We start from the raw sequence: 27,306 nt of genomic DNA, 5'->3' as shown, positions 1-27,306 counted from the left end.
TGTACGCAACCCTAAGCCATTCTAAGGAACAAATTGATAAGATGATGTCATGTTGTTTACATATAACACCTGCTGTACCACTGACGCTTATACTTCAAAAATGACAAGATACCCTTCATGATAGTTGTGAGAGATGCTTTTAATGAGTGTCACATGACTTCAGACATAGAGAGAGAGGTGGACTGTCTGTCAGACTAGCATCACTGTCTCCCACTATACAAGAACACTGCAAAGAATGTCGGAAAAGTAGAAAAGGGGAGCCATAAATATTTGACAGGTGAAGTCTCCACTTTCATACCCCAAAATAATGTATTTATTATACAAAATAGAAAAACATGTTTCTGCTGTAGAAATAATAATAATAATAATAATAATAATTACAACAACAAAATTAAAAACACAAACAGACAAGACATGAGAATCAATATGATTGTAATGTATGACCCATTTTTTATGACCTCTTATGACACAGACGCACGCACGCGCACGCACACGCACACACACGCACACGCGCACACACACACACACACACACACACACACACACACACACACACACACACACACACACACACACACACACACACACACACACACACACACACACACACACACACACACACACACACACACACACACACTACAGTACATCCACTGCACTCACTGCTAACTGTATACAAAAGTGTAAGTGATTTAGAGCGTGTTTGATCTAAAGGCTCTTAGTGACCGCGACAGGAGATTTGAAAGGATACTGTGAAAGAATAGCAAGCCTCGGGGGGGGGGGGGGGGGGGGGGGTAGGGGTCGCATGGGATTTGACAAGCTGACAGACGAGGGTCTATGATTGACAGTTCTGCGCTGCCTCCTGCTGCAGCACCATCTCATCCTTGCGGACGGGGAACGTGTCGATGGTGGTAAAGATTTCGGCAGACGTGATGGGGAACGCGTAGCGCTGCTTGTCGATGCCCTGTTTGTCCACCAGCACCATGTGGTAAGATCGTTGTGGGATCTGGAGTAGTAACCTTGAATATACAGTGATATTGTCGTATTATTATTATATCCCTGCTGTCATCTTTCAGGAAATGACAAATATATAATTTTCAGGAAATAAGAAAACCATATATCATCATCATCATCATCATACTATCATCATACTATAATTCTAACAATGACAATGACTTTTTTCGATTTGACACATTAATGATTAATAATGAATTTATTAGTGAATAATAACAGCCGTTTACAGCCGTTTACAGCAGTTTATCCGTGGTCTATCTCCGACCGAGCCACACTATTAGCACACATCTCTCCATGGCAAAAGAAATCTGCACGCTCCCAGAATCCGGCTAGGCTACATTTTACCGACGCAACTGTCATATTTACTGTCCAAATATTGTGTGTGCGCGTGTGTGTGCGCGCGTGCGTGTGTGAGAGGGACGGTAAACAGTCAGCAACACGTTAAATTTCTACTTCGACTAAAGAAAGAGGCAGCGATGGAGCCATAAGTCCATATCCATACATTCGGGGACATAAATTGCGCAAAATACTTTTAAACATGACGGCAGCAGCCTGCTGTATCCTCCTAGCTGTTGTGTGCTAAGCTACATTATCATACGGAACGGAACCACAACAGTCAACACGGCAATGACCAGGGTTGCCACATTGACTGAGAGGGAAACAAGCAACCAGGTCTATGAAAATGTTAACAGGCCAGATAAAGTCAGAAAATCAGAAAATAAATCTAGAATAAGCAACAATATTGCTGACTGTCAAACATCATTGTCCAATGTTGTTTTAGAGCAGTGGTTCTCAAACATTTTCATGTCATGGACCACTAATATTATATATATATATATATATATATATATATATATATATATATATATATATTTACTATATATATATTTGCTGTTCATATATTCAGAACGGGTAATATAAGGACTAGTTTTTTTAAACAAAGCAATACAGCCTCATCAAAGTTGGTGTTGGTGTCAATTACTTCCATGAGAGGGGGAGAGGTGGTGGAGTTAGTTTCTTTCGCAGACATTTTGAGGGTCCAATGGAGTTTTCCAATATATATAATATAATTATATATATATAATTATATTTTCGAAACAACACACAGACCTAAAGGGTGTTCAATGTGTGTGTGTGTGTGTGTGTGTGTGTGTGTGTGTGTGTGTGTGTGTACCTGAGTTGCAGAGACAGGCCTGGGGTAAGAAGCCTGTGTCGAATGCGGCCAATCTGAGCTGGATAAGTCCCCACCAGCTCAATCACTGTCACATGCCTCAGGTCCAGACCACACTGGGCGTGCTGTAAAACACCACAGAGAGACCACAGTCAGACAGAAATCCTGTGTGTTAAATGTTAATGTAATGTGCTGCTTCCCTTGGCGCTTCCCCGTCATCTGTGGCACGCGGGGTGAAATCAACCCTCAGCGGCATCTGCCAGACACAACACAGGTTGGCCCTCATGCATCCAACCCAGTAGTAGAAGCCACGGGTGAACGCATGTACTGTATGTCGGACATTTAAAACCCTAACCCCAAGCCCTAACCTCAAGTCTTCACCGGCCATGCATGTCAGACCCCCGTCGCCTCGGGCTTAACCGGCCACGGTTTAAAACTTTACTTCATCGGCACAAAAAAGTTGTTTGCTGTGTTGGCACAGAAATAGTGGCGTAAGCAGGATTTGAACCCGGGAGGTGTGGATTCAGATTCTACTGAGCAGGTGGCCAGAATGAGTTTTCAGGCTGCGTTAAGGCTCATACATAGTCTGGATTTACGGTGTTTAGGTGACCACCGAACTACAAGATGACGTCACGAGCCGCGGTGAAGAGCAAACCACCGCCACCGCTCCAGCCCTTCTCTCTGTTTTTACTCACCACCACTCAATGTTATTTCAGCTCCGGTGGTCAGCTCACCACCGGAGCGGTGGTCACCTCACCACCGGAAATCCAGACTATGAATAGGCCTTTAGAATATGCCCAACACCCAACTCACGTAAAAAGAAAGAAACCCCGCCAGAAGCCCCGCCCAGTAGGGGCCCATCCCCTCCCCATATTTCTGGCAGAAGCCGCTGAGGGCTGATTTCACCCTTCGGCTCATCTGTGGCACTTCCCATGGTGCTTCCGTCATCTATGGTGCTTCCTATGGCAGTGGTTCCCAAAGTGGGGTCCAGGGGTACCTGAGGGAGTTCCAGGGGGGACCCATCTATTTTGTTCATGTTCATAAAGTGCTAAAGTGTTTAAAGCAGTGGTTCCCAAACTTTTTCATGTCAAGGACCCCCAAATTGACACTACTTAGCCCGTGGACCCCCATTTGAAAAGATATGCCAGGGACCCCCATAAGAGAAGACGTACACATTTAGACGTCTACATTTAGACGTCTACATTTAGACGTACACATTTAGCGTCTACATTTAGACGTCTACATTTAGACGTCTACATTTAAACGTCTACATTTAGACGTATACATTTATTTGTTATCCGTGTTGCGAGGATGAGGGGGTACCTGGAAAAATATCTACCCCAAAAGGGGTAACTGGTCCAAAAAAGTTTGGGAACCCCTGCTATAACCCATCGTTTTTTTCATTTTGTCATTTTTTTCAAATCATCAAAAATGATGAAAAACGGCGCGCTATAGTATGCCGTACGATATGGGCTATAGCCCACGGTCCAAAATGATGAGAAACGAGGATAACTTTTTTTTTCAAAATTTCAAAAAACATGGGCTATAACCCATCGTTTTTTCATTTTTTCATTTTTGTCAAATCATCAAAAATTACGAAAAACGGCGCGCTATAGTATGCCGTACGATATGGGCTATAGCCCACGGTCCAAAATGATGAGAAACGAGGATAACTTTTTTTTCAAAATTTAAAAAAACATGGGCTATAACCCATCGTTTTTTTTCATTTTGTCATTTTTTTCAAATCATCAAAAATGATGAAAAACGGCGCGCTATAGTATGCCTTACGATATGGGCTATAGCCCATGGTCCAAAATGATGAGAAACGAGGATAACTTTTTTTTTCAAAATTTCAAAAAACATGGGCTATAACCCATCGTTTTTTCATTTTTTCATTTTTGTCAAATCATCAAAAATTACGAAAAACGGCGCGCTATAGTATGCCGTACGATATGGGCTATAGCCCACGGTCCAAAATGATGAGAAACGAGGATAACTTTTTTTTTCAAAATTTAAAAAAACATGGGCTATAACCCATCGTTTTTTTCATTTTGTCATTTTTTTCAAATCATCAAAAATGATGAAAAACGGCGCGCTATAGTATGCCGTACGATATGGGCTATAGCCCATGGTCCAAAATGATGAGAAACGAGGATAACTTTTTTTTTCAAAATTTCAAAAAACATGGGCTATAACCCATCGTTTTTTTTATTTTTTCATTTTTGTCAAATCATCAAAAATGACGAAAAACGGCGCGCTATAGTATGCCGTACGATATGGGCTATAGCCCACGGTCCAAAATGATGAGAAACGAGGATAACTTTTTTTTTCAAAATTTAAAAAAACATGGGCTATAACCCATCGTTTTTTCATTTTTGTCAAATCATCAAAAATTACGAAAAACGGCGCGCTATAGTATGCCGTACGATATGGGCTATAGCCCACGGTCCAAAATGATGAGAAACGAGGATAACTTTCTTTTTCAAAATTTAAAAAAACATGGGCTATAACCCATCGTTTTTTTCATTTTGTCATTTTTTTCAAATCATCAAAAATGATGAAAAACGGCGCGCTATAGTATGCCGTACGATATGGGCTATAGCCCATGGTCCAAAATGATGAGAAACGAGGATAACTTTTTTTTTCAAAATTTCAAAAAACATGGGCTATAACCCATCGTTTTTTTTATTTTTTCATTTTTGTCAAATCATCAAAAATGACGAAAAACGGCGCGCTATAGTATGCCGTACGATATGGGCTATAGCCCACGGTCCAAAATGATGAGAAACGAGGATAACTTTTTTTTTCAAAATTTCAAAAAACATGGGCTATAACCCATCGTTTTTGTCATTTCGTCATTTTTGTCAAATCATCAAAAATGACGAAAAACGGCGCGCTATAGTATGCCGTACGATATGGGCTATAGCCCATGGTCCAAAATGATGAGAAACGAGGATAACTTTTTTTTTCAAAATTTCAAAACATATAACCTATGGTATACAAAATGCCACAAATCAAGAATGCAGCTTCCGATTGCTGTGAAACTCACTCACAGTAGGCCAAGAAGAAAGAACCTCCACCCCATCGGCCCCATGGTGGTGCTACAACATCCCACTTAAGGTTTTGGACAATAACTCCTGAACCATAGCTTGTACAATAAGATCATATTTCCCTTGTTTCCTTGGATTCTCACTCCATATAGGGCCCAGCCACTTGTGCCAGATTACATTTCCCTGTTTCCGCCATGTTGCATTTTCTTCAAATCACACATTTTGCTACTACTCCTACAGATTAAACTCACAAAACCGGTACACGTTATTGTAAAGTTGGGCTGTGTATCACCAAAGGTCAAGCCTTGTAAAGCTGACAGCCTTGTAATGGCTTTTGACATGCAAGGAAATATATCCTGGTCCAAGTCAAAATAAAACGGCTTTATCAGACATACAGTATGAATTCATTGCTGTGCCATTTTCTGTTCATCAGGTACTGCGACACTAAAGTCCCAGTCAATAGAAAAACCATTTGTTTATGCGTCCTTCTAATTAACCCATGTAGTGTGTATATCACGTAATCGGTTTGATTGATAGGTGCGGGATAATGATCACATACCATGGCTATGAATACTTTTTACTGTTGTACAGTACAGTTGCTAAAGAAAAGACATTAGGCTGTCAAGAGGAAATTCACACAAAATGTTGTGAAAGTGAAGTTTGATCTCTGTGGAGGCTTAACTGGTCCACCATTACAGGATGACATGAAAACACTGTTATGGTGTTAGCATCAAAGGCATCAGAAACAGCAAAGGACGAGAGGCAGAGCTGCACAAAGACTGATGAGTCTCCAGTGATCGAAATTACATCTTATTAAAAACTTTAGTTGGGACACGTGTATGGTTTTCTTTCACTTTGCCATATTTGGTGAGTGTTTTATAAAAACAACTCTCATTGTCCTATCACACCTAAGGGGGTTGTCCCCCCCTCCCCCATGGCCATATGGTTGCTTAACACACTCCCTCGATTGTGTTAATTGTATGATGCCTAATGGCCATTATCTTTTGTAAATCCAATTCTGAGCCATCTGGAATTTTCCTACTCCATCTGAGTCTTCCCACCTTCCCACATGCAACTCTCATCCCCCCCCCCCCCTTCTCACCTGTAGGTTGGTCATCTGGAAGCGGTAATAGTGATTGGCAGCAGTGGGGGCGGAGATAATGAGCAGCCGGCGTTTCTCATAGAACTGGTCGAGCAGCGCCGCAGCTGTCCGCACGCCCACATTGATGTTCATCGCTGTGAGAAACACACGACGGAACATGTGAGAAACACACGACGGAACATGACGACATGACAAGGTTATACGGCCGTTTCAGACGTAGTGTGGAGGAAAAAAAAGCTCACACAACAATCCAGGTCGACTAGTAGTCTTTTGATGCAATATTATCACATTTTGCTGAGGACCTCCCTGGAGCCCCCCTCTCAAAGGCCTCACTCTGAGGCCTTTGAGTGTGGGTCCAACCGTCCATCCGACCGACCGAAATACTCTTTGAGGTCAGTATTTGCTGAGGGGTTATTACATAACGTTGCTGTCCGGAGGAAACCTCATAACTCCATTTTTGATTTTATTCCATGAATCAGTGCTATTGAACACCCTTTACGTCTTTGTGTTGTTTCTAAATGTATTGAACCAATGGAAAGTAGTAAAAAAACGCATTGGACAAAACATCTTAACTCCATTGGACATAACTCAAACTGTCTGCTAAAACAGCTAACTCCACCACCTCTCTCCTTCTCATGCAAGTCATTGACAATATCTAAAGTCACAACACCAACTTTGATGAGGCAGTATTGCATCGTTTAAAAATATATAAGGTTTTATTCATTTCATTAAAAACGTATATTTTTAATTCCCTGAAAAATGAACATTTTGTAGATGAGGTTTCCTCCGGACAGCAGAGATATGATATGAGGATTATGAGCAGCAAAAGACTGTCATAAGCCGCAAACAGCAAACCACCTACAGTATAGTATATACACGTGTCATAGAGGAAGCTAGTCGATGAATGGGTGGCCAGAAATTGATGAAGTGTATTGTTTCTAATTGATAGACAGCGTGCTATGACAAAAAACCAGACACCGTTTTCACATCCACTGAACCACTCTATTGTAACCACTTCAGCATGGGTAATTAATGGGTGAATGTGCACTTTTAACCCATTTAGACCTGAGGATGATTCTACAAATGCCTTCTAAATGCTGACAGTTCTCTGAAAAACCCATGTTTCTATGTCAGTCGTTCTCAAACAATTTCATGTCAAGAACCCCCAAAAATACCCCCAAAAACAGGGACCCCCGCCAGAAGCAAAGATTTGAGTTAAAAACGAAAGATTATTAAAAGATTTGTGCCACATTTTCACGAAAAGAAACAAATTTGCAGACCTACAAGCTCGTAGCACGCCACTCGGTGGCACGCTATCAAGGTTCAAGGTTCAAGGTTGTCTTTATTTCGTCTCCCTTGGGAGAAATCTGTCTTGGAGACAGGACCACAGCTGCATACATATAAACATACGTATAATCACATAGACAGAGACATTACAGCAAAACAAAACAAATACACCCCTGGTGCGTACACCCCGTTAAGGTACCAATTACCCATTCAACATTTTTATAGAGAGAGGAATGAAAGAGTGTTTATATCTGTTGTACTTGCACTGTGGCATCCTGTACCTTCTTCCTGATCTCATTAATTCATATTCGGAATACAGAACATGTGAGGGGTCAGAGGTTATATTCTTAGCTTGCCTTACTACAGTCTGTTCAAAAATGGCTTGGGGAGTCATCGGGGGGGAAGACAGGCCCATGATCTTCCCAGCCATTTTCGCAACTCTTGCAACTTGAGCTTTATATTTCACAGTCAGGTTACCATACCAGCTGGAGATTCCATATCTCAAGATAGATTCAATGCTAGCTCTATAGAAAATTAACATAATATTCAGGCTAACACCAAACAGCCTCAGTCTACAAAGAAAATGTAACCGCTGGTGTATTTTTGAACAGCAGGATTCAACATGTATGTGCCAGCTCATATCTTGGTCAATCTGCACTCCCAGATATTTATAGGAGGAGACCTGTTTGATGTCATTATCGTGAACCTTGATCAAGGTATGGTCTCCTATGGACCTCGGATCCACAATGATCTCCTCTGTTTTATCAGTGTTGATCATTACATAGTTTCTATGGGCCTGATTCATTAAAAAGAAATACGCCACCGTTACACTGTGGTGGAAACAGATATCGTATTTATCCGTCCGATCAAGCTACGTTGAGATGACGTGTTATTCAGAGAGCGGTGTGTACCACAGGTGCGCTGGCGTATCGCAGGTGTATGTCATACTGAATGCAGTGGGTGCAAAGTGATCGGAAAAGCACCCGACAACCTCATTTGCATTGATCCACGCCCCATATCGCACCATAAAAGGCTTCAAGCATGACTCAGCAGACAGCAGTTTGGTCTGTCAAAAAAAGAAAAAAGGCTTTGCAGCCGCAGACTATGCGGCTTCACAGCCGCGGTCAATGCATGAATATAGCCCGCACTCTATTAATATGTCCACAACGGTGCGTGCTCCGCTGCTGAAACAATATAATTATAATTTATTTAATTAAGTTCGGGACCAAGGCGGGTGCTGCACTCATACCTTTGCACTTTGCAGTCAGAGGTAAAACATAGGCTATCCTATCCGATATTTAAAATATCGGATATATGTCAATGCAAAAGTCGTCTTTTGAGAGAGAGAGAGAGAGAGAGAGAGAGAGAGAGAGAGAGAGAGAGAGAGAGAGAGAGAGAGGAGAGAGGGAGGGGGGCATGGCTTGCGCGATAAAGAACAGTACAAGCCTATACATTCATAAGTGAATAATTGGGATCCTCTTGTCTGAAGAATTTAAGAAATTATAATCCAGTGAGTTTAGCCAGTGAGTTAAACTATTCTGTGTGTGTGGCATCCATGCATGTGATCAATATCAATACATGATTATAAAGTCTGTCCTTCATATTTGAAGCACGGGAGCAGCGCATGTGGAGCTGCGGAGCGGACCGTTGCCCCGTCGGCTAGAATGCTGTCGGAAAAAAGGCCGCCTCCCAGGCTAATGTGGTCTTCTATTTTTTATACAGGGCTATATAGCCCATTCATTTTCCAATGTGAATCGGATCGGCAGCACGCTGCTGTCTGCCCACCCCACACACACACACACACACACACACACACACACACACACACACACATCACACACACACACTGCACACACACACACACACACACACACACACACCGACCGACAGTCAACTGACTCAAGGAGCTCCGTAACAAAACAATTTCAATAGGCCTGCCGCCTACTGCAGGCATTACTACACTAAACAATGTTGGATTCGTAGTGCAGAATGCAGATAAGCCTATGTGTTCTTATTATAATTGTGAGTTTGTTTTTTAACATGCGCGAGAGCCGATCTACAAGCTCACAACCGTTGCACTGCGAGTAGAAAGCTGTCAAGTGAGAAGCGCAATCGCGCATGCTATAGTAATATCCTAATGAATAAATAAAAAGGTGTCGGGCTTGCAGGGGCAGTTTCTGTATTGGGAAATGCATGCATTTAGGCATACAAGTGCACTCAGCTTTTATTATATAGGCTATCATTTATTTTGTGCTGATCGACCAATATGTCATGGGGACACATGCCTACATATTTTATCTGAGATTTGGGAACAATTTATTGATTCAGCATGAAGACTAAAGCCTTCTGAATAAATCTCACGTGTATGCTTCCGCAAATGTCTCCCGTCTGGGCCGTCTCCGCCACCTAAAGACGTCCCGTGGGAATTGACGGAGTTTCCGACCAACGTACGTGAGCGTCAAGTTCACGGCCATTTCCATGAATTCCAAATGAATGTGGGAAATCCACGTAAATGCCTTTCCGCTAGCTTCACGTCATGTTATCACCGTAAACGCCGTTGTGAATCAGGCCCTATCACACCATTCAACAAATCTGCCTACTCCAGTTGTATGGCTGAGAATGTCAGATTTGCTTGTAAGAAGACTGAGTATGACAGTGTCATCTGAAAACTTGATCACGTATTGATTAGACTATGAGCTGACACAATCATTCGTATACAATGTGAACAGGAGCGAGGAACTAACAGTTCCTTGTGGAACCCCTGTGCTGCTGCGTGCCTCCTCAGAGAGAACACGGTTAAACCTGACCCTCTGTGGTCTCTTAGACAAAAAAGAAAAATACCATTTAATTATCCACGGATTAACATCTAGTAAAGCTAGTTTACGTAGCAGTATATCTTGGTGGATACAATTAAAGGCGGAGCTGAAATCAATGAAAAGCAGTCTGGCATATGCCACGGTGCTCTCAAGGTGTTTCAGGATATAGTGTGCTACAGTAGCAATTGCGTCCCCGGTACTTCGTTTCCTTGAATAGGCAAACTGGAATTGATCTAGACTAGGTTCTACTTCTTTTTACGAAGTAACTCAGTGAGAATTCTTTCTAATGACTTAACAACATTTGATGTCATGGCCACAGGCCTGTAGTCATTATTTCCCATTGGACAGGGTTTCTTTGGAACTGGGACACAATGCTATGAGCTTGTAGATCTGCTATTTTTCAATATCTACTGTAAATTATAACATAATAATGTTTGTGTGTGTTCTTGGCATGCGTGCATACAGGTCGATAATAATACATACGTGTACAGGTGGTTTCGATGCCGGACCATGTGAGGGCAGACTGGCACACCCGGGCAGCGCTTCCCCCGATGTCGAAGCCGCCCGTGCACTTGAACTCACACGTGGCGCCGTAGTTGTCCCCGTCGCTGTCACACTTCATGTAGCCATTGTCCGGCGCGAACAGGGGGCTACATCGACGCACTACACACACAGGACAGAGTGACTCACATGATGTGACACACGGAAAACAGCAGGACCAGGAAATGCTACGTCAATCATTTATAAATAGCTGCCGGTCATGTCAATTCCCAATTTTCGACCACCTTTGTCACAGACAGTGAACGGCTGCTACTGTTTGGGAAAGTGTAGACACGTGAAGAAAAAAATCCTCACGAGCTGTGGCCCGAAACTTTACCACTTCAGTAAATATATAATTGGGAGCATAAAATGGTGTGCAGATTCTTTTCATTTCTTCATTTGTGACTTTATATTGATCCAGCACACCCAGCCTATATAGATATATAGATGTGTGCGTTTGTTCAGCCTCCTCTACTACAAGCCAGATGCTTTTTTCTCTCCACTTGACAGGGGGTAGTGCGTAAAGCAGGTGGAGGAAGCTTGAAATCGGATGCACTGATGTTTACACAATGTTTTTGTAATAATAATAAATGACTGGACATTAATTAAGAGAACACAATAAAGCCCAAACTGAGTGAGCACATTTCAATCTATAAGACCAAGCCTCATCAGCAAAAACATAATTCTGAGATATAAAAGCAACAATATTAAAATAATGAAATCTCATCTTATTCCACAGAACAGTAGTGCGTGCATTGAAACCATGGGTAACTTCACTGAATGAAAGGTATTCTCCAGCAAAGATTCTAGCTTTTCGTGCGCATCCAAGTGGGGGGAGGTGCTGGTAGGCAAGGCATGAAATGTAGACCACGGGAAACTTCCTTAGAAGAGGAAGGGACCGCACACTCTCCAGAGACGCTCAGGACAAGAATATTTTTTGCTTCATTGCTTTATTTGCACGACGCGTTTCGCCGTGTGTAGGCTTCGTCAGGTGCTTTGCACGCGCGTCGTGCAAATAAAGCAACGAAGCAAAAATAATCTTGTCCAGAGCGTTCTCTGGAGTGTGCGGTCCCTTTCTCTTCTAAGGAAGTTTCTCTTGGTCTACACATATATATATATATATATATATATATATATATAGACCTCCTCTGTGACGCTGCAGGGATTTAAGAGCTTTACCTCGTACTCGGAAAGAAAAGCGGCAGGATGCTTTGTTCGCCGCACGATCAAAGACAGTGTAGGACATCTTATGAAGGCCCTCCAGGAAGTCCGCCTTGGGGGGCTTCCCTTTCAGAATCACACTGTTGGGAAGAAAAAAGAAGAAATTAGTTGAATGAACAAATGTCTTCTAAATCATGACAGTTTTCTGAAAAACCTATGTTTCTATGTCAGTGGTTCTCAAACTATTTCATGTCAAGGAGCCCCAGAATAATCTGAAGCAAAGATTTGAATTAAAAATGTTCACTGTGAAAGAATATATTCAAAGATATCCACCACATATTTTTTTTTAAATAGCAGACCTACAAGCTCGTAGCGCGGCACTCGGTGCCATGCTATGAGCTTGTAGATCTGCTATTTTGCAATAGCTAAAGTATAACACAATGCCCAAAACACCAAATGGGGTTCCTGCCCTGAATGGGTAAAAAGTGGATTATCTGACTGACTCTGTGAGGATTCCATCTGCTGTGTCCATGCCCTCTGGGGTGTCCCAAGCCACCCTCGCCGTTAGCTTTCCTGGCTCTGCCCACTTATCCTTCACATTGGGGCACTTGATCACTGGAGGGTCCCCATCTGCAGAGACATAAAGAGAAAATAGAGATGGGAATAGAATAGATATGATGGAGTTGATAGGATGAAAATAATTTGATGAAAGAAAGGTCAACAGAGATGTTTGGAAAAATCTAATTGTAAATATAATATAATTAGAAAGAATGAAAAAAGTTATGGAAAAATACAGCGACTACTTTTGACACCAAACTGACGTAACCTGGCTTCAAACCCGTTTGAAGTGAGTGGTGCAACTCCGTGTGGGAGTCCCCGGTCCCACAGAAACACACCCAGGGTGCCGGCCCCGTTCCAGCGAGCCGCCCCACGTCCGAAACGGTTGAGAAATGACAGAGTCCCTCTACTGTACTGTACTGTCACTGTACTGGCACACCCGAAATCACCATATATACAGTTAATATGTGCTTGTGTGTTTGTGTGTGTGTGTGTGTGTGTGTGTTAGGTTGCGCACAGGTGGTGAAAAACCAACCCAGCCAGCCAGCCAGCCACCCACACACACATAGCTCCGTAAGGGAGTGGTTGCACCACTCAAAAAGACAATTCATTAATGGGAGTCAATGACACAACAAAATCAGACCCGTCTGAAGTGAGTGGTGCTGTACTGTACTGTACTGTACTGTACTGTACTGTACTGTACTGTACTGTACAAGCCCTCCTCCCTGGCCTGTGTGTGTCTCTGTCTGTGTGTCAGGCTGTGCAACAGTGACACTTGGTTGTGAACAAACGCTATAACGCTATTTCCGTGCTCGGACAAGGCTAGGGACAGACCCAGGGACACAGCCACACACATAGCTGTCTATAGGAGTGGTTGCACCACTCAAACACAATATTCTGTGTCGCTACAGTAGAAGTTGAGGGATCCGACAGGGTCAGAGCTCTATGGGACTACACCAGTGCGTCTTAATTACCCTGTGATTATTAACCTTTATCAAGGCTGTATAGACTGTTAAGCCATGCATGTGATAGCATAAAGACAGTCATTACACGTTCCCAGAAAATACTGGTCGTTTTGAGGCTCAGTCTGCATTTTTCAGGATATAAAACTAAGGTTGAGAAAGCGAGTCATCAGTTCTCAGTTCCATGGTGACAGCAAATCAACCATGCGTGCATGCATTTGTCTTGTACGATTACCGAGCTAATTATTTAGTGAGGCATGAGGAATTATCTTTGCGGCAGGCCGTCGTCATCCAATAGTCTCGAGGACTCTCCTATAAACTCTGACCAGCTATGTGGATACCGAGTCACTGACCCCGCTTTTAAAGGTTGTATATAAATCGTTTACACAGCCGGTTTCCACGGTGCACAGTCCCAGCCATTTATCTCCCTTATGTCAGTTAGAATTCAGACAAACAACAATTCTGAGATATCATTTAGTTTAGCTCCTGCAGTCTGCCGAGTTGCCTGCAGGCTAAATTCTTCTGGCTCAATAACAGTGCTGGGGTTGTCGTTGTAGCTGTGCACACATGCGTATGTAGAACAGCAGAGTCAACAGTATTATGCTCGTGCTTGACACGCACAAATCTAACGCACACATTATTAACTTTAGGCATTGCTTGCTGTTTAAAGGAGAATTCCACGCTAGAAGGCTTTCTTACCTTTATTTGTAGTTGTTACGTCCAGGTGTTATTTTGTGCAAAAGTGCATTATTGGCTATTTCTCCTACCATAAGCCCTCAATGAATTGAATTGCATTGAATTGAATAGGGCATTGGGGTGTTGTGCTAATTTGCTTATTTTCATCACTCAAAAATCTATTTCTTTTTGTATATATCCTCTCTTCATGATGTAAATAGTATCCCAAGCGGCACACTTTACTACTTATTTCGAAGTTTCACAAAAACTCAACCCCCATTGAGGGCTTATACATTGACACGAAGGTAGACAGGAACGCCCACAAACGTCACATCCGGTTTTAGCCTGGGCTAAAGAAAATGGTCTTCCCCATAGAGTTACAAAAGCGTACGATCCTTTGGATCACTTTCAGAGCGATTTGTTGGATGATAGAAATATTGACAACCAAGAAAAATCCATCGGAAGGACATCTGGAACGCAATCGTTCAGTTGCCTCAGTCGGAAAGTTGACTTATTATTAAGTATACGAGACGATTTAGCCATGGTTCACAAGGCGCTGGTCTGTCATGGTGGAACTTCAACCTGTTTTACGCACTTTTCCCATTTAGAACGTTAACGTCTACAAACGTGTGTTTAGGATTTCAAATATAAAGTGCTCGCCCCAGAGCCACGGATGTTACAATCCTCCTTGGGTGGGTAGAAGTACCCGTATCTTCCCGATCCGTGGCCATTTTATCAGAGTTATAATGCACCAACCGATAGGTTGCGCATAGTTGAAAGCGCATGGCCAAAAACTGATTAAACCTTGCTTTTTATTGAAACAATACGGAAGATACCGGAACTTATATCCGCCGTAGCAGAATTGTAACATCCATGGCCCTGGGGTGAGAACTTTATGTTTGTAATCGGAAAATTTGTGTAGGCGTAAGCCGCCGTAAGGTCTGTAAATGGAGAATGTGCGTAAAACACTTCAGTCCAGGGCTACCATCAGCTCACAGGGCGTTGCGACGCATTGTGAGTCTATAGATTAGTTGTTTATGCAGGGGACCTGGGGTTCACGTGGTTTATAGTCAGAGTATCCTTATCTCTTTATACTTTATTGCATGCGTCAAGTTGCACAAGCATAAGCACCACCGAAATCGGACATATGCCTCTCCATCTCCCTCCAATGTTACAAAACATTGTGTTACCGCGGCGCAGTGTTTAATCGCCTGGCAGAGACACTCTATAGATATGATCAATTAAACTTAACATATCAAAAACCCACAGCCATCAATAATGTTTATAGAACACATTGTAGTGAATTCTAAGTAGTTTAGAGACAGTTGGAACTTGGCACGGTCGGAGCCATCAATTGGCAAAGTGCGGTCGAAACGAATAGTGTCGGTAGCTAGCCTACTTGGAATTCACTAAAACGTGTTCTATAAACAAACATCATTGATGAATTAATGGATTTAAAAAATATATATTATGATAAGTTTCAGTGATCATATCTAGCCCATTCTGACCGGGCACCCATTTTGGTGTTAGCATCATGTTATGCTTTAGCTATTGAAAAATAGCAGATCTACAAGCTCATAGCGCGCCACCGAGTGGCGCGCTATGAGCTTGTAGGTCTGCTATTTTTGAAAAATCGAAGAGCGACTGACATTTTTAGAATCTGATCTCAGGTCAGAATGGGTTCATCAGACCAGTGTGTGTCCAGTGGAAACCTCGTATGAATCTGATCTCAGGTCAGAATGGGCTGCTAGACGCTATAGAAAAGTGTCTCTTACCATGCAAATATATAGTCCATTGTGTTGTGTTGGATCATGTCCATGCAGTCAAGGAAAACATTCCAATCGGCCTCTAGCTTGTTTCATTTTCTAAAGTATAGTAGCGTTCCTTCCTTGTCGAGTGGCAACAAGGATCTGTGCCTGTGATCTGGCACGCCATGACGCCTACTTTTAAATTAGTAGTATTTAAAGCATCTGCGTTTGAAAACCCACTGTTTATTCCGGTTGGGAGAACTCTGACCTTTTCCCCCGGCTCCACCCCCCAGCTATATTGACGCCCCTGTATAGGGGAAATAGCTAATAATGCACTTTTGCACAAAATAACACCTGGACCTCTTTGGTGGGGACGTAACAACTACAAATAAAGGTAAGAAAGCCTTCTAGCATGGAATTCTCCTTTAGCTCCTTTCCATAGAGACATTTTGTGAAAATGCTATTTTCAAAATGTTTTCCTCTTTCATGCTTTTAACCTTCTGTAGCTTTTAATCTTTACAGGAAAGCCCACCACAAAATCAGCTTCTTAGGGTTTCATTCCCTTTTAACCATAACCGATGTAACCCAATCCTTTGCCTAACCTAGCCTAACCTTAACCATTAGTAGAACAGAAGATAAACTCCTTTTACCATGCAAGACCAAGACGTAAACCGGTAATCCCGAAAAGTAGTAAACCAAATACATTTTCCTTCTTATGCTTGATCAGAGTCAGAGGTACCCAAACATTACCATGCCAAGGACTCCCAAATAGACGCACGCACACGCACACGCACACACACACACACACACACACACACACACACACACACACACACACACACACACACACACACACACACACACACACACACACACACACACACACACACACACACACACACACACACACACACACACACACACACACACACACACACACACACACACACACACACACACACACACACACACACACACACACACACAGTATAGCCAATCTGCAGGCTTCAGATATTTTTGCTATTCTTGAAGGTTTAGACCTGAGGCCGATTCTAAATAAAAATGTCTTCTAAATCCTAACAACGTTTCTATGTCACTGGTGCTCAACCTTTTCCATGTCAACAGAATTATCCGTATTTGGCTGCGGACCCCCATCTGAAAATATGTTGATCCAGGGACCTCCCCACAAGCAAAGATATGAGTTAAAAGATTTGCGCCACATTTTCAAGATTTTTCAAAAATAGCAGATCTACAAGCTCGTAGATCTGCTATTTTTCAATAGCTAAAGTATAACTATAACACAACGCTTAAAACACCAAAAGGAATGTCTATTTGAGGCCAGGTCACAGAAGCACCACACATCATACAGTATGTGAAACCCCCCAGAGTCAAACTTACCAAAGCAGGTACTGTCTCCAGCACTCCACATCTTGTTGTGCTGGCAGACGGTGGTCTTCTGCCCCTTCAGAGTGTACCCCGCAGCACAGAGGTACTCGCAGCGGGAGTTGAAGTAGGAGCCATCCGAACACTTGTAGGCCCCATTAACGGGCATGTTCAGCTTTGGACATCGGACCTCTGTGGTGGGAGAGCACTTTATTTAACAATTCATTCCAGAGATGTCTGTCCGTCTGTCACTTCCGTATAGTACTGCACAAAACGGCTGCTGGCTTAAAATGATAATGAATTTATTTATATAGCACATTTCTAGACAAAGTCACTTCACATCAAAAGAAAACAACAAAAGATCGACCCATGCAATAGCAGGCATAGAAATACAAAACCTACACAATAATACAAAAATTACAGTTAAGAAAAGGCTTTAACATAAAGGTGGGTTTTCAGGAGAGATTTAAACGTGCGTGGATACTGATTTTGCACATCGTAGGTCAGTGGGTAGGGTGGGGGCCCTGGTTAGAAAGGCCCTGCCGCCCTTAGTGACCAGCTGAGCTGTAGGGGTCTCCAGGAGGGCATTGTCTGAGGACCTTAGTGGGCGCACATGGGCTTATAGGGTAACATTTTAAAATCAATTCTGAAACTAACGGAGTCATCTCTAAACCAGACAGCGCTCGGCGCACAACATTGCCCAGTGCTCTGGCCTCAATGTACGCTGCTGACAATGAAGCACCAAATATCTGCTTGCACTATCTTAATTTACTTAATTCTTGCCAAAATCACCTCCTAGCATCGCGCTGCCATTTCCTTACTCCGATTGCCTGCCACACGCCCGTCACGCGGTGAAATGCATGTTGGGATACAGGTGCATGACGGGAAGGCAAGCAAGTAACTCATTTAATGGGTCACAGCTTTCTGTGCAACATCGCCATCATGTTATCAACAGCTAATTCTGCTACACCACACTTACCAACCTATATAATTCCATTTTAGAACGACAGACAGAAGAGCTGTGATTGGCTAGCCCGATCACGTGGCACGCACGTCGTGCATGCAGCCTGCAGCGCGTGTCTCTGAGACACAAACACACTACATGCCTGCCACTCGACCTGTGTGTGTGACATTTGCGCGACCTAGATTAACTTCTTTCTACCACCACCGCCATTTACAAAGCTGTGTGTGTGTGTGTGTGTGTGTGTGTGTGTGTGTGCGCGCACGGGTGCATGTGAGAGAGAGAGAGACGTCTGTGAGTCCGAGGAATACACAGACCCACCCCCCACGGCATGCTTCGCAGACCACTTGGGGGTCCGCGGACTACCTGCCTTGGCTAAAAATAATAATATCAATTTTGTGCTCATCCCAACTTCCCAAGCTCATCCCTTATAACACTAAAAGGGGTTCCCGCCCAGAATGGGTTAAAATAGTGCCATCGCTTGTCATAGTGTCGAAATATATTCCAAAGTACAGACCCACCCGTAGCGCGCCGCCATTGCCCATAGGATTGCATTGGGACTCATTTACACAGAAGTGCTGAGAAGCGAGTGTCAGTTTTTTTATCGGTCAGTTTTTTTATCGGTCAGTGTCCATGGAAAACCTTGTATATGTCTTAAAAGTTATCAAAATCGGCAAATAAAAAAAAAATCGGGGTTCCACAGGGAAAGAGGTCTTTTATCAATTAGTACAGGTAAGTCGGGTCGAGCAGTCAAACTGTTTAAAGGATAATTCTATGCTAGAAGGCTTTCTTACCTTTATTTGTAGTTGTTACGTCCCCACCAAAGAGGTCCAGGTGTTATTTTGTGCAAAAGCGCATTATTGGCTATTTTCCCTAACATAAGCCCTCAATGAATTGAATTGAATTGCATTGAATTGAATGGGGCAGTGGGGCTAATTAGCTTATTTCCATCGCTCAAAAATCAATTTTCTTTGTATATATCCTCTCTTCATAATATAAATAGTATCCCAAGCGGCACACTTTACTACTTATTTCGATGGAAATATAAGCGAATTAGCACAAAAACCCAAACCCCATTGGGGGCTTATATTATTTAGGGGAATTATTTATTATAGTGGAATTAGCCAATAATGCACTTTTGCACAAAATAACACCTGGACCTCTTTGGTGGGGACGTAACAACTACAAATAAAGGTAAGAAAGCCTTCTAGTATGAAATTCTCCTTTAACATTCAATGCCAGACTAAATAATCGTTTAAATCATGTGTGTGCGTGTGTGTGTGTGTGTGTGTGTGTGTGTGTGTGTGTGTGTGTGTGTGTGTGTGTGCGTGCGTGCGTGCGTGTGTTTTTGCACATGCATGTGTTGTTGTGTGGAGGTGTGTACAGGTGTGATCAGATGATTAATGATTAGGTCTCACCTCTGCAGGCGTAGTTAGAAGACCAGTGTTTGCTGGCCATGCACACCACCTCGGAGCCCTGCACCTCGTAGCCTCGCTTACAGCGGATCTTGCAGCGCGCTCCCAGCACGTTCTTGTGGTGCTCTCCTCTGGGAGATCGGCAGCTCACGTCACCATGCTTCACCTTAATGGGAGCACACCATGGGGTCCCTGAACAACAGAGACACTTTGTAGTTAGTTACCGAACAGATGAAATAGAATATTTGCTTGGCTTCTCTACTGAGGAATACACCGCAGCATTGTTTTGTTAGCGTGTCTCATGTTGCTCCACGCTCAAGCAAACACACCGCCGGGGATTAAAGTTAATTTCACCAATGTTAACTATTGTTTATTCTGCATTGCTTGTACCTGCATGATTAGTGACAAATGAACCTTGATTCTTGAAATCCTGAAATCAATATCTGCAGACTATCCAGTCTAAATCAGGTAGCTATAGCATCCTCAGTCAAATGACTACTTACCTGTGGACTATGAGAACATAAAAGGACATATATTAGGAGAAGGAAGAGTAATGATGTACTGTATATGAAAACCCACCCATCAACTGCACACAGACTGATACAGTGGATTTGTCATTACCTTATCTGCTTCTGGCTGACTCTCTTGAGAAAGCATCTGATAAAAAAGCGTGGAGAGCTTTTGTTTGTGTGTGTGTGTGTGTGTGTGTGTGTGTGTGTGTGTGTGTGTGTGTGTGTGTGTGTGTGTGTGTGTGTGTGTGTGTGTGTGTGTGTGTGTGTGTGTGTGTGTGTGTGTGTGTGTGTGTGTGCGTGCGTGCGTGCGTGCGTGCGTGCGTGCGTGCGTGCGTGCGTGCGTGCGTGCGTGCGTGCGTGCGTGCGTGCGTGCGAGAGACAGAGAGAGTAAGAGAGTACAGCTGCTTATTGGCACTTCTCACTAGTGATTTAATGCATCACCCAACTCTTTATGGCTCTGACCCTGAATCCATTTCCATTTTAGAACAATATGATTGAGGGATAAAGATCTATCATCGGTGAATTTGCCTTTAACTTTTGCCGGATGATCTCTACAAATCTTTTTAGGAATGCCAAGTTTGAGGGGCCACAAAGGTTCGTATTCCATGCAGGGAAATAAAAATCTGCAGCCCATTTCTTGCTGGCTTGGGGGACATATTTACCCTACCCCATCCACCCTGTGAACCTACATAAACACACACACACGCGCGCGCGCGCGCTTAGGCTAACTTCCATTTGGAAGGGAGATGAGTATTCATAACAGTGGCAGGCCTTCTCCTCTCTCGCTCTCTCTCTATCTCTGTCTCTCTCCCTGCATGTGTGTGTTGGCGATGGCTCCACAACCGTTGGGTAAGAGAAAATAATTTATACTACAGTCAAGTTTTACAAAAGAGAATGGGAGTTTGGCTTGGCCTGGAGGATAATGTTCTACGTCTAACTGACCCTAGAATTAAAAGCTAGAAGTCAGTTTGTACAACAATTATATTATATATTATCATTTCATGTGTACATTGTTAAAATGTGTACACAAGATGTGCTTGGGGTTTTGAAGAAGATGACTTTAACTTGCAAGTATGAAATGAAATGCTCCTGCCTTATGAAAAACCAGAGTGAATGTAGTTTTCAGTCCGTGTAAAGAGTGTCTGTGTCCGTTAAAATCAAAATGAACATATCACCTTTGTATCTACGAGAATACCAGTCTTCATCGTCTCCATAGGCTTGCTGTCCCGACCCTATATGGGGAAAAGAAGAGGGGGGAAAAGCAACAGCTCACTGAAAATAAGAGCGTGGCTGCATTCAAGATGTCTAGCAATGTTTGAAAGCATTGTCTTGTTTTTTACTGTGTCCTGCAGGGCCTGTACTGCAAAACAACACACAAAGACAAGAGCTTGCAGAGCAAAGCAATAGCAGACCCTTTCGTCCAAAATGAACCGCATGAGGTGATCTTTAAAGGATCTCATGGACAAGATGGAGATTGGAGACAGAGGATAAAGCTCAAAAGGATGCTTTTCCTTCCAGCTGGTCTTGCCGAAATGAATCGTAACGAGGATTCACTTTGGTCAACCCAGTGGTGGTCGATCTCCCAGTGATCACCCTTGTGTTCATTTGGAACTAGGAGTAAAGGTGCTTTTGAAACATGCACAGTACTGCACTTCAAAAGTCTGTTTCAAGCTGCTGTCTCCTGTTGCTGAGGAGTACTTAATGTTAATGTGCACTGCTGTCTGTGTGCCAACAGTGTTACACTTTGTAGTCACAAAACGCAGAAGTGAATGGGTCCCGTCATCACCAGATTTCCAATGTCTTTTCTTCCAATAGTGTTTTTGATGCAGATAATCCAGGAGTTTCTGGTTCTATGCTATAACATACAGTAGATTATCCACATGGCTTTTTTATTATTTTTTTGCAAACTAGTTTTGCAAACTAGTTTATTTTTTAGAATGTATGCCAAAGCTAAATATTCCATTGGAAATCTGCAATGGAATCCCATGGCGGAGGTAACTTCTGGGTTGGCCTACAAAACAGGCTGTAACACTTTTTCCTTTTGTCAGCAAACTTCCTTTTAATGCAAGAATAACAGCAAAACAACCTATATTATTGAAATTCTAAAAACGAATTGAAGTCTTTGATGGGTATTTCAGGGAAAGGCTGACACAGGAGGTGATTCAATTATCCCAAATGTTTGGGGAATTGCTATGAGGGATGGGGGAAGAGACGCAACCTTGCTTTTCCTCCACAAAATCACACACAACTGTGACGAACACAGAACTGCCTCTCACATGAGGCATGAAATAACTCCCAAAACCCCTGCTAAAAGCAGAAGATAGCATGGAGTTGCCGTTAAAGTGCCTTGCGTTCAAATCCTTCTCATCGCAGTGTTTATTTTAAGGTTAGGTTAGGTTTTAGGCATATGACTTTTTAATGTCACTCGGCCCACTCGGTAAGAAAAGACTAAGAAAGGACTGTAGCAGTAGTTAGGCAAAAAACAGTTACAATTAAAGGAGAATTCCATGCTAGAATGCGTTCTTACCTTTCTTACCTTTATTTGTAGTTGTTACGTCCCCACCAAAGAGGTCCAGGTGTTTCTTTGTGCAATTTTTCAATTCAATTCATTTAGGGCTTATGGTAGGGAAAATAGCCAAAAAGGAGTTTTGCACAAAATAACACCTGGACCTCTTTGGTAGGGACGTAACAACTACAAATAAACGTAAGAAAGACTTCTCCTTTAAGGAGGCGCACCATCTCTGACGGGCATGAGCAACAAGAGGCGCAGCTCATGCCCAAGCTGTTGTGCGGAGCGTTGCGATGGCCACTAGAGCTATGTGTACTGACAGGCACAGAATCGTATAGGAATATTGCACTCTCGTCTCGTGTAATATTGCTTAAATAGGATCCACCGCCTGTTTTCGACCGGCACCCGCCCCGACAGACAAGAAATCATACAGGCTGGGCCAGGCTATGAAGGACTCAGGTTAAAGGGGGAGGGGATTTGTATTGGCCCCAGGATGTTAGCTATGAACCCCAGTGTGAATGTGTCCTCTGTTCAGCATCCATGATGGGTACAAGAGAGGAGTGTTCCACTACTACCAATGGCCACACCTCCTATAGCGTCACACAAACATCACACACCGGGGTGTAACTCCAGGGTTTAACATTCTGATTTCTCATCTTCTTCATCGTCATCTTAAAAAAACAAAAAAAGATGTCTAGCTTAGATGCCACAAATCCACGCACACACGCACAGTCGCGCACGCACACACACACACCTCACAATAGTTGAGGTTTCAGCAGTTGAGTTACACAGCATGTTTGCTACTGAGCAAAACCAATCAGATCAGATTTAGCCATCTAAGGGGAAAACCTTGCATCCCTGGCATTCAAGACTCAGACAGACAGGAGAGATATGGGAAAATAATTACAGGTGTGTGTGTGTGTGTGTGTGTGTGTGTGTGTGTGTGTGTGTGTGTGTGTGTGCGCGCGTCTGTGTGAGTACTTGTGTGAGTACATGCATGCATGTGCGCATGAGTCAGAGAGAAACAGACAGCAGACACTGTGATATATTCATCCCTTGAAGTTCAACATTGCTTACAACCAAATATGCCCGCACATTGATCGGCCAATAACACGGTGACAGATTTTCACTGCCCACGGGATGACTGGGATAACTAAGCACACAGCAGTTGGCACAGTGCGACATTTTAACCTAAAAATGCTGAGTAATTATTATGGACATCTGCCTTGGGCATGACCAGTAATAGCACTGACAACAAAACAACAATGTAATCAACAGTGAACAGATTCCATCTCATCAAAACATACTCAATCTACAGAAGAAATATGGAGAACCAGCAAATTTCCATTTCCACAGAGAGCACTTTATCTAGTTCTCTCTCTGCGTCTCTCTCCCCCTCACACACAAAATATGACTTTAAAAAACTGTTCAAGTAACAACAATATGCAGAAGTCCAGGGATGGGTCATAACATATTCCAATATAAAAGCATAAGCAAACAAGACGAGATCTCCTCCTTTCACTTTTATGTGTTCGTCATGTGATTTCCAGCGAAGCTCTGCCAGATCCAAGACCAAACTAATATGAATGAACGGTAGTTCATACAGTATTTTATTTTTACCTCAGATAAATCTGTCAACGTGCTGAGGTGTGTCCTCTGTGAGAGTAAAATACATCGGACTGTTAATGCGGCAGGCAGGAATGACGCCCACCAACTCGCCAAACCTCTGGGGGTGAAAAGGGCCTGTAATAGGTATTATTTCCATCACAAAAAAGCTAGTCATGAACAATGAAGGGATATACTGTAACTGTGAGTAATTTGCAGCGTAGGAAATACTGAGTGGGTATATCTCCCTCCTTCTACTCAACATCACATAATTACAGGGCGAGTTGCATGATTCTTTCTGTAACACATAATGATGATGATGCTATTAATGAATAATTCTAGACACTTTTATTGCATGTATGCATGTATACACTGTGGTCATGACTTCTCCACCATTCACTCTCTCTCTCTCTCTCTCTCTCTCTCTCTCTCTCAGGGACACTACTGTAGAAAAACTGTTCTCCAGAGATATGGGGCTTACTGGCAGTTATTTCCCCTGGTTACATCACAGACAGTGTTGGACTGACCTACACAGACCCACATCGTTACGAGAAACCATGGAAACTATCTATCACCAGTCTTTCACTAGCGTAAGCAGGAATGCAGTCCACAAACCAAGCAGTAAAGAAACTAAACCCAAAGGTTTCCAGTTCAAAAAGTGCACTCTGTGGAGTACCTATACTTCAAAACAAAACCCCACTACTATAGCTGACTTTATGGTCTCCAAAAAGCACACAACCATATTCAAATTACAGGGTCTTGGATCTCAAGCAATTTAGTCAGCTGCCACCCACTTTTTTAGGCATGCACACACACAAATGATAATGGTCTAATTGACCCCCTGAACAAACACGGTGGTGTAAAATAAAATCCTTGTGAATACTGCGCGTGCGAACACACTCACTCACACACACACACACACACACGCGCGCACACGCACACGCACACGCACACGCACACACACACACACACACACACACACACACAAAACAAATGACCAGTCAGTTTGACAAGCTGTGTTTACCCCGTCAGCATAAATCCACCTAGCGGCTTGTTTTCATGTTTCAGCCTGTATGATCATTCAACCATAGTGAGCCACGCTCCACCACTCTACAGGGAATATGCTTGTACATGTGCGCACAGACACACAGCTGGAATTTGGTGCTGCAGACATATCCAAGCTTCATCCCCGTCCCATCTTTGAAGTAGGCCTAATTTCAGCCTCATGCTGCTTTTCAATGGCTGCATTTCAACAAAGGTATAACAGCTAGTCCCCGTTTTTATGTTTGCATTAATCCATCTGGAGAACTAGTGTGGGTGTTTTCCATGTGCTGGATATTAGGCTACTTCAGAACATATTAAATGCATACAGTATTATGATCATTAATTAGATATGGTTAGATATTTCATACTTTGGCTATTCAAAAATTGCAGAACTATAGCTCACAACATGTTGCAGAGCTTGTAAATCAGTTGTTTAAAAAAAAAAAAAGTTTAATCATTCATTTTATAAAATTAAATGTACACAAATCTTCCCTTAAGACCCCCCCTAGTACAAACTCTTTTGAGATAGGGGTACGTGACCAAATTAAAATGTTGTAATGTTGTGTGAGAGAGAGAGAGAGAGAGAGAGAGAGAGAGCCAGCAGGAGGGGGAGAAACAAAAACAGTGTTGGAGGAGGGTAGCCAATATTTACTCAGCAATGAGCATCCATCCCTGCCAAGTAGGCTAAGGCAAACTTAAGAGGTTTTAATTCACACAGATCAGAGTTGTGCTTGATATTCAAAAATGACTAATTGATCTCACGTTTGGACACGTGGTGGCTATCTGCCTGTGGCTCATCACTCATGTGTAACAAAAAAGGATCAGAGTCAGACTGATGTGTAAAACTCGCTGGCCTCATTAGTTTTTCATTCATACTATTGACGGAGTTTTTCTGCAGAGCACAGAGAACGTCCCCCAGATGCACACTGCACTCCCCCCGCTTTCAGCCCCCTCCACGTAAACAGAAATGTGGTTCACCAAAATGTAGCGGTAAACTAGCCCTGGTCCAGTGCGTTACCAGGAACAGGGCTAATACAGCTTCAACGTGCAACGTAAAAAGAAGAAATATGTACACTTACCAGTTTATAAAAAAGAAGGCTTATATAGGTATTACTGCAAGTTTGGCCAACACACATTTAAATTCTAAATGGACAGATCAAAAACTATCAATTTCGTTATTTGATTTTTCTGGAATCTGGACTCAAGTATTATGGTTAATTAATTTGTCAATCCTACCTTCATACCCTAAGCAGAAGCAGAGCTGGACCAGCACGAGCAGCAGCGGCCAGATGTCCATATTCAGACACGGGACTCTCCTCAACATCTGAAAGTAGCCTCAGCAGGAAAACTTCCAACGCATTCCTACAGCTATACTCTCAAAGGCCCGCCTCTTGCTGCTGCAGAAACACGAGAGTAGCCCCTTAAAGTCTCGGTGTTGCCCGGCGTGTGCAGCAGTAGTGTGCACCGAGGGTGTCCAACTCTGTCTGAAGGCAGATGGGGAAGATTTACTGGATTAATTATCATTCCCTAATAGTTTCTTTCTCTTTCCTATGATATTTCAATCATTCTCATTGCACGCACCGGCCAGGTTCTTTAATTTCTTACCCAAGTGTCTATCATCAACCATGACAACCACATGGTCCACATCACATCAGGCCAACAGTAGTTGTAGTGTAGTGCGTGTTATGTTAATCTGAATGGAATTTAGAGTATATACTCTAAGGTTTGGAAGTCTCCACAGTCCACATCATATGCATTACAAAAGCGCTCTCGTCGAAACAGGAAAGGGACGG

At 42.9% G+C, this 27,306-nt stretch overlaps 2 protein-coding genes across 3 annotated transcripts in view; both read right to left on the bottom strand.

The window, feature by feature from the left end:
• Nucleotides 1–118: 118 nt before the first annotated feature.
• On the bottom strand, nt 119–26,896 carry srpx (sushi-repeat containing protein X-linked). Of its 2 annotated transcripts, XM_080786103.1 has the most exons (10): nt 26,750–26,887; nt 21,531–21,587; nt 19,847–20,035; nt 17,483–17,659; nt 12,645–12,771; nt 12,160–12,281; nt 10,924–11,103; nt 6,338–6,471; nt 2,189–2,310; nt 119–1,019 (listed from the first exon to the last, which is right to left on the bottom strand). In XM_080786103.1, the coding sequence occupies exons 1-10, from the start codon at nt 26,835–26,837 to the stop codon at nt 836–838; spliced, it is 1,380 nt and encodes a 459-aa protein (XP_080642229.1). In that variant the 5' UTR covers nt 26,838–26,887; the 3' UTR covers nt 119–835. The 2 variants fall into 2 exon arrangements, with proteins under 2 accessions (XP_080642229.1, XP_080642230.1); XM_080786104.1 differs by lacking the exon at nt 21,531–21,587 and having other exon boundaries at nt 26,750–26,896.
• The window catches only part of rpl24 (ribosomal protein L24), an 80,762-nt gene continuing 72,496 nt past the window's right edge, over nt 19,041–27,306 (bottom strand). Inside the window, exon 7 of the mRNA XM_080786106.1 lies at nt 19,041–19,051. The gene's annotated coding sequence lies outside the window, so the exon portion shown is untranslated. The remainder of the gene's footprint in view (nt 19,052–27,306) is intronic.

The sequence above is a fragment of the Protomyctophum bolini genome (assembly GCF_963924005.1).
Source record: "Protomyctophum bolini genome assembly, chromosome: 16".
Lineage (NCBI taxonomy): Eukaryota > Metazoa > Chordata > Actinopteri > Myctophiformes > Myctophidae > Protomyctophum > Protomyctophum bolini.
This window is presented reverse-complemented; position numbering and strand designations above follow the sequence as displayed.

Bases quoted from the DNA above. Each gene is read 5' to 3' on its own strand.
- srpx (XM_080786103.1), bottom strand. From the start codon at position 26,837: ATGTTGAGGAGAGTCCCGTGTCTGAATATGGACATCTGGCCGCTGCTG. The intron at 17,660-19,846 runs GTGAGACCTAAT...CTCCCACCACAG, and splicing joins TTCTAACTACGCCTGCAGAG to AGGTCCGATGTCCAAAGCTG. The intron at 12,282-12,644 runs GTCAGTCAGATA...TCTTCCCAACAG, and splicing joins GCAGATGGAATCCTCACAGA to TGTGATTCTGAAAGGGAAGC.